At 48.0% G+C, this 7,887-nt stretch overlaps 1 protein-coding gene across 8 annotated transcripts in view; it reads right to left on the minus strand.

Moving 5' to 3' along the window:
• Nucleotides 1-4,931, minus strand: part of ERBB4 (erb-b2 receptor tyrosine kinase 4) — a 986,993-nt gene extending 982,062 nt beyond the window's left edge. For 5 of the 8 annotated variants that reach the window (XM_005279680.5, XM_005279677.4, XM_005279681.5 and 2 more), the window contains exon 1: nt 4,343-4,927. In XM_005279680.5, the coding sequence (XP_005279737.2) occupies nt 4,343-4,424 (82 nt within the window). In that variant the 5' untranslated portion in view covers nt 4,425-4,927. Of the gene's footprint in view, nt 1-4,342 lie in introns of all 8 variants that reach the window. The other 3 variants (XM_005279678.5, XM_005279676.4, XM_042859601.2) reach the window with 1 other exon arrangement.
• Nucleotides 4,932-7,887: the final 2,956 nt, after the last annotated feature.

Below are 7,887 nucleotides of genomic sequence, written 5' to 3' on the forward strand. Positions count from 1 at the left end.
AGATAATGAAATTAACAGCTCTTGCTACTTCTCTCACCCATAACAGTGAAGGTATAGGCATCTCAGTGACCTGCTCAAAATAAAGCAAATATTTAGGGCCTGATCCAAAGCCCATTGAAATCAGTCAGAGCTGCCCCTCTTCCCCTCCCCCAAATCAGGCTCTCACTACTTACAAACCAAAGCACACCTGTACAACCTGCTAATTCAGCGGGTGCCAAGCAGAATGTGTCAATCATGGCTTAGTAAATGCTTAGAATTAAAACCGTTCCTTCCGCTCCTAATTAAATAACATTTTTCTTCTTGTGTGGCGTGGGGAGTAAAGCATTTTACCCAAGAGAGATGTGAGGAAGATTTGGCCTTGGGAGTCAGTGCTTTGAGGATATGCAAGTGACCCTGGATCGATGCCTTTTTATTTTCTCTCAGGAATAAATATAGGCAAGTGAATGACTTTGTGACTGGCCAGCCAGCCAGCCATATCAGATTTATCAGAAACGAGGAATGGAAAGTGACTCAGGGAGCTCCAGCAGTGCCAGAGTGGAAGGTTGCTAGGGAAGAAATAGCAAGGAAGCAAAAGAAGTGAGTAAGAAAAGTAGTATGAAATAGAAAAAAAAAGTATAAATATAAAGGGGGGGCTACTATGCAGGAAGAAGAAAAGAATGAGGAAAAGAAGAAAATCAGAAGGAATAATAAATCAGCTCTCTACTAAGAATAATAAAGAATAAAGGCTTGTGAAATAAGAAAGAGAATAATTCATTTACTGGTATTAACCAATCAAAAACATGGCAAAGGAAAATCTAAGAAGGAAAACAAAACAAAACAAAATCAAATAAAATCAAATAGGATAGTCAAACTGTTAAAGAAATGACCATGTGTAGAAAAAGCAGCATTTAACTAAAACCAAAATATGGATATAAAAGGGTACATCATCATTATGAAAGCAACAGAAAACATTTCAGTTCTTTTTCAACATCGCTCTGATCTCAGTTACATAAAAATAGAAACACAGACCAAGTCAAGAATGTGTGAATGCACCAGTCACTGGTCAAACTTCTTCATCTCCCCATTATTTAAAACAAACAGGAAATGTGAGCAATTTTACACCCTCTTTTTAATGTTTAACTTAAAGCAACTGTCCCCTAGAAAATATATCCAACAAAAATCACATTACATTGCTATCATTAGGTCAGTATACAAATGCAATATTTGTCAGGAGATCTAAGCAGCATTATTCTGTCCAGTGATTCCAAACAACATTAAAATCTGAGCAAGTGTTTGATTCCTAACTTCTTGGACACATGAAAACTTTGAGCACCATGAAAGGAGTTGAAGGAAATTTTACACAATGCATTTTTCATAAACATGTAGTTACAGTGAAGGGAAATGTACATTTAGGTTTTTGTTTTAAACTTGCAATATCATTAGCCAGTTTATTGTAGATGTAAATAGGAATCCAACTATGTAGGTTTACTTGGCAATATTTGGAAACACCTTAAAAATATATGGGGAAACCTTACTTATATGTCTCAGGAACAAACCAAGTTAAACAGTGTAACACATTGTTTGTGGACCTGGGATTACTGCTTGCATTTGTCCAGGGGGCAACCTACATGTGTTTGTTTTTCCCTTCTGCAAAATAAATGAAATATATACTAACACTTTTTTGGGTAAATCACACATGCACAACAATGCAAGTTACTTCACAGGAATTGTTCTGCTGCAGGATAGAACACTGGCATCGGAAACATAAATGATACTGTAATGTACTGTCCCTGGGGATGTCACGGGACATCCCTTTCAAATATCTTGAAGGGGTGCATCTAGGAGTCAACCAGTAATTTTAAAGGAAAAATTACAACTCTTTCTTCAGGTTTCTTTGGGTTTAAACTGCAGCAAGGGAGGTCTAGGTTGGACATTAGGAAAAAGTTCCTAACTGTCAAGGTGGTTAAACACTGGAATAAATTGCCTAGGGAGGTTGTGGAATCTCCATCTCTGGAGATATTTAAGAGTAGGTTAGATAAATGTCTATCAGGGATGGTCTAGACAGTATTTGGTCCTGCCATGCGGGCAGGGGACTGGACTCGATGACCTCTCGAGGTCCCTTCCAGTCCTAGAATCTATGAATCTATGAGATAGAACCACAAGCCCTAATGATTTGTAATAGCGGAGGGAAAAATCAATATTTCTATTCTATTCACATAGACCAGTAAATAAGGTGCATTCCTTCTGCTTCTTAAGAAATTAGCATTTCAAAAATATGCCACTTTCCCCTGAACTCCAAGCGTGTCTAATAATGCGAGAAGCAGATTGTCTCCCCTCGTTTCCTTAATTTGTTTCATCTAAAAGCAATTCACTCAACATCTTGTCGCCCTCTGGCAGCTTAGTTTACTTATCCGCACTTAATTTCTCATTTGGACCAAAACAAACTCCTCCAAACTGCTAGTGACTGGGGGAAGCTCAATATGTATGTACTCGGGAAAAATCCCTCGCGCACACAGAGAGACTAGACAAACAACTTGCTTTTGCTTTTATGATGTTGGTTCAAAATTAAAGGGATCTCCCTCCCCCTTCCACGTAAAATAGTTGCAATTTCGCAGAATCCCGCGTCTTTCAATGAAAAGAAATATACCAAATAGCTTTCCTATCTCCTCATCGCCTAACGGGATCACTTTGTGTTTTAAAAACTCGAGCCTGGCTGTTTGTATCACCCAGTAATGTAAAACATACACTCAGCAAATCCTAAGCACGCCAATGGATTCACTTGTGATTCTGACAGTACAAAACACAGAGATGTCCTACATCGAGTGGAGAGCGGCAGAACTAATTGGGGTTAAATTCTTTAGAGAGAAATTCTGACCAGAGCTTTTAGGGAGAGTGTAACCCCAACAGCTCGGTGAATACGGGCACCAACAGCTGAAGCAGAGGGAAAACCCTGTAGGTTGCCACACAGAAATGCCTATCAGCTCAGCCTACATGTCAGCCTCGACTGCTTTGGAAGGGGTCAGCATGCATAAGCAGCCCCCATGGAAGGCCAGCAGCAGGAAATCAAAGGGAACCCCCAAAGAAGGTTGCATCCAGCGGGTACAAACCCTGAGCTAACTGATGCGTGCTGAGAGCACGGTGTACGGATAAAGTCGGGAGGAGCAGACAAGTGTGTGAGATACATAGAGCGCCTGCATGCGAGGATATTGACAGAGATCCATCGAGTACAACTGGACTGTGTTTAACTGGGGGGTGGAGGGCCTCCGTCGGTGCCCCCCCCCCCCCGGATGTGTTTAAATCCAAGCGTTTTTACTTATTTGTGATTGGGGGAAAGACCATACTACAGGCAAGAAAGGTCTGAACTTGACAACCGAGTTCCTACGTTACACTAGTCCTGGGCTGGGGTGATCCCGAGACTGTGCAAACGCCCCCTCCCAGCAGCGTTTTCCCACCTCGCCTTTGCAGAGCTCCCCCTCCGCTTTGCAATCACCCAGCGGCTGCAACTTCGGAGTGCGGGGCTCCAGCTCCCCTCTCCTGCCGGGGCCTCGCCGTTGTCCCCCCCGGCGCGCCCCTGCACCAGGGAGAGCGGAGCAGCTTCCCCCCAGCTCGGCGGACGCCAGCCCGCGGGGAGCCGAGGGGAGTTTACAACGGGACCGCGGCCAGGAGCCGCTGCTGAAGGACACTTCGGGAGCCGGGAGCAGCAGCATGTTCGGGGGGGTGAAGTTTGTGGCCAGCCCGTGTCGCCGCTCGGCTCTAAAGCCGGGCAGCGAGGGCGCGAACTATTAATGCAGAATTTGGGGGGGTCAGCTAGAAACGCTGCAGCTTTCGGGGGCTGCCAGCCAGCAGGGCAGAGCCTGCTCCGCGCTGCAACCGAGCTCCCGCGCCGCGCAGAGAGCCCAGCTGGGCGGGCTAAGGCAGTAGCCCTGCGCGCAGGTGGGGAAGGGGAGCTCCCACGCCCCCCTGTGTACCCCGCTAGCGCAGAGAGAGACACCGGGATCAAACCCCAGAGCAACCCGCTGCCCCTGGCCGCTCTCCTCGGGTGGCAGAGGGCTAAGCGCTCGGTGTCTCCCCTACAGAGAACACAAAAAAAGTAGCCACTGATTGATATTGTGTTTTTTGCCACATCTAGGCAAACAGGCATGGCCGGAGCTGAACGCTCGCTGCCAAAACCACAGGGAAATACCGCGGCACAGAACTGAACCCAAAAGGGGGACTCAAAGCAAAACCCCGGGAAAATAAACCCGGATCGGCTCAGGGTCCTCTCCCAACGTGCAATACACACACACGCCGTCTCCCTGCATGAAATGCACCATCCAAAACCCAGGCGGCAGGTTTCACAGCTGCCTCCGCTTTGCAAACCCACCTGCCTGCGCCGCGCCGGGCTGGAGAGTCCCGGAGATCACCAGGCAGCTGACCCAGCACACGAGTCGCTCGGCCAGCTTCATGGTTATGTTAAAGGGCGGCCTCAACTCCTGGTAGCGATGTTACATGGTCCAAATGGCATCTCCCCTCGGCGGCGAACGTGGACCCCGGCGCCCGGCTGTGGGGACGAGGAGCGAGGCACGGTGCGTTTGCTTCCTCCAGTCCCGGCGGGGAGTGAGAGGCGGATTCCTCACTTGGCAAATCTGTTTGCAACAAGTTGTTCCCCAGAAGTCGCCGGCTCCCTGCCTTGGAGTCCCACTTTCTCTCCTTTTTTCTCTTCCTCTCTTTCTTCTCTCCCCCTTCTCCTGGCTTCACTTTGGGAAGGGGGGGCTGTTTGGCTGCCCCCCTCCTTCTCCTCTCACTTGTCCGGGGGGGCTGCAGTACTCCGATCTCAGAGCGTCAATTCCATTTACTCCCTTTCCCCGGCTGCTACGCGGAGATTAACAAGACACCCCAAAAAAATAAAAAAATACACAGAGGAGCAGGGAGGTTGGAGCAACACACAGCAAGCCCCGCCTCCGCCTGTGCATAAGCCACGCCCCTTCTGTACAAGCCACGCCCCTCCTCCCCGCTTACACCGGCTCGCTGCGCCCCGGAACGCGCTGCCTGGCTTGGGCACACCTGTCACGGGTGGAGGGCAGCAGCCAGGCGCGATCCCTGCCCGCAGGTTACCATGGAGCAATGCACAGGCAGCCGCTGGCCGTAAACACAACAATGTGCCTGCGAGAGACGCGCCTTTTAACAGCCCAGTGTTTGATTAGCTGCGCATTGAGCCCGCGGCAATCCCGAGCGGTACCGCCGCTGGGGTTTTCAGGGGGTTGTTTCCTTCTTCCTGTTCTGTGCAATCGCGGGGGCCTTTGCTTTCCCCGCCTTGCAATCAGCTGTTGCACCTGTTTGTGCTGGGGAAGGGGTTGTGGTGCAGACGCAAGCTTCCTTTTAATGCAGGCTGAACCCTCATTTGTATTTGGGGGTTGCCCCCCCCCCCCCAAAAAAAAGGGTGGCCGGGCTGCGAACCTAAATTGAACGCGCTTCTCATTCCGCGGCGCCTGCAACGAATATCGCTACAGACGTTTCTGGCCTGAGGTTAGACCTGTGGAGCAGCGCCAGCCCCTGAGGAAATAACGCAGCTTGTGGCGGGGATGGGGAGGACTTTTTTTTTCCAATCCAACTCTTCGCTAGGAGTGTGTCCGCTTTACAGCGTGTCTAGGGCGCGACGGGGCTGAGCAGCGGCTGCTGTTGCAAACTGAAAGGAAAAGTGAAGTGGTGGCAGCCCGTGATCTCCCCCACACAGGCTCTAAAAGGAAGCAGAACTTTCTCCTTTGGGGTGGGGATCCGCTGTGTCTACACTGAGCTACTTACTCCGGCTACTGTTCGCTGATTCACTGATTGGCCCGGCCCGGTGCGGTGGCAGGTCGGCGAGGCTGCAGTTTGCTGGTTTCCCTTTCAGGTGGCATAATTTTAAAGAACAGAAATGTCTGGCGCTCCTGTGATTCAGCTCGACAGATGGGATTTCTCCAAAAATAATCCGAAGGGGTTTTTAATAAAGAACCAAGGCAGGAACTATTCTGGATCCAGGAGCTGCTGCCAATTAAAGTACTCTAGACTATCGTTACTCCTGAGGTTTAATACTGAGGGGAGCATTTTAAAATGAGTTAGAAACTTGCAGCCTTCTGTACCTTATTTAAGGTTTTGAGCCTGCTCTCCTCTGACTTCGGACAGCCCTTCCCAGCCCCCAAAAAATTCGAATAGTCCCCCAGTTGCTGCCCCTTCCCTCAACTTCTGCAGTGACTCCTCTCAAACCACAACTCTCCCATAAACCCTGGATTCCTTTCTCTGCACATTTATAAAGACTCCAGCAGGTAGTATTTTAGGCAACCTCCTTGCTGGGCCTTTTGCTCCCCCCTGACCTAAATCACCCAGTGCATTTTGCATGCCAGCAGACTTCAATGCACTGGTGACCCTAGCCTGGCCCGGCCCGGCCCTGTAATCTTCAGCACACTGGTGCCTGCTTCGGGGAAGAGGCCTGAGCTGAAGCAATGCCGAACATTTGCAGCAATCATTGACTTGAAGGGGAGGTGTGGGGGTGCAGCACTTACACTTATCAGGCGGTTGGGGTGTCATGAGTTGGGAGGAAGGACTGGACTCAACCTATGCTGGGAATTGGAGAATGGGAGGGAGTAGGCTGTTGCTTCCTAACTAAACCAGAGGAAAAGGTTGAAGTAGGTTGAATGTTCAGGCAGATAAAGTAACTATCTTAGCGAGCTGGCTAATGCTGTTTTTTTTTTTTTTTTTTTTATATATACAGCTTTTTGCACACAGATGTACCCCCAATTTATTTTTATCTGGTTTTCTACTTTTTGGAAATGCAGAAATGAATGTGATTGGACTAATGACTCATCTTCCACCTAGCAGAGACAAGGGGTGGGGTGAGGTAATACCTTTTATTGGACCAACTTCTGCTGGTGAGAGAGAGACGCTTTTCAGCAACACAGAGCTACTCTTCAGCAAAGCTTGTCAGTCAGCCAACAGAAGTCAGTCCAATAAAAGATATTACCTCAGCCACCTTGACTCTCTAATATCCTGGGACCAAAGCAGCTACACCTACACTGCATACTTTCCCCTAGCAGTCATTCGTAAGCTCCTTTCTTGACACATTTCCTTTCTGCCACTGAAGTTAAGCATGTGATCAAAGGTAGTCTATGTCACATTGTGTTATTCTAGTAACATGGTCTAGATGTACAAGTGTAGAAATAAGCAGCACGTATGTGGACATGTAAACTGGCACTCAGCTACAGTTACCAACCACTGTCAGGATAGTGGGCTAGATGGACCCTGGTCTGATCCAGCATGACAATTCCTAGCTTCCTATACCCCTGTGATGGGAGAAGTACAAGAACCTAAAATGGAACAGAACGTCTATTTGGAGTGGATTATAGTTACTGACTCGCTCTAGCTCAGAAATGTATCCAGCAGAGCAAAACAGCAAATGCTAACATACCACTGTAAATTGTTTTGAGCAGTTCACTACATCTCTAATTAAAATCTGTCCGATTCCTCTTGCATCCATCCTAGGGAACAGAGCCTGTTTTCTGGCGACTGTTCCTTGGTATTAAACTACCCAATATAGAACAAAGCAGCCAACATTTAACAGTCCCTAAATCCAGACTCTTTGCAAACAAATTAACACTACAGCAAGTGCATGGGTGGATGAAGGACATTGATGCCCATTCAGACAGAGTCCAATCCTGCTCAATGATATTTTTCCATTGACTTTGACTTCAATAGGAACAAGAACAGGTTCAGTGTATCGTATGTCCAGTATTTAGTATCAGCTTTTCTATACTGTGCATGAAAATGAGCAAGTGCTAAACATAATAATATGAGTGTATGGAGTCCACCATTCTCAGACAACTTTTTCAGCCTGTTACCTGCACAATTTAGGGCACCCCGCCTTTTACCCTGTGAGGGATTAGGGCACGACCCGGT

This window comes from Chrysemys picta, chromosome 11 (assembly GCF_011386835.1).
Source record: "Chrysemys picta bellii isolate R12L10 chromosome 11, ASM1138683v2, whole genome shotgun sequence".
NCBI lineage: Eukaryota > Metazoa > Chordata > Testudines > Emydidae > Chrysemys > Chrysemys picta.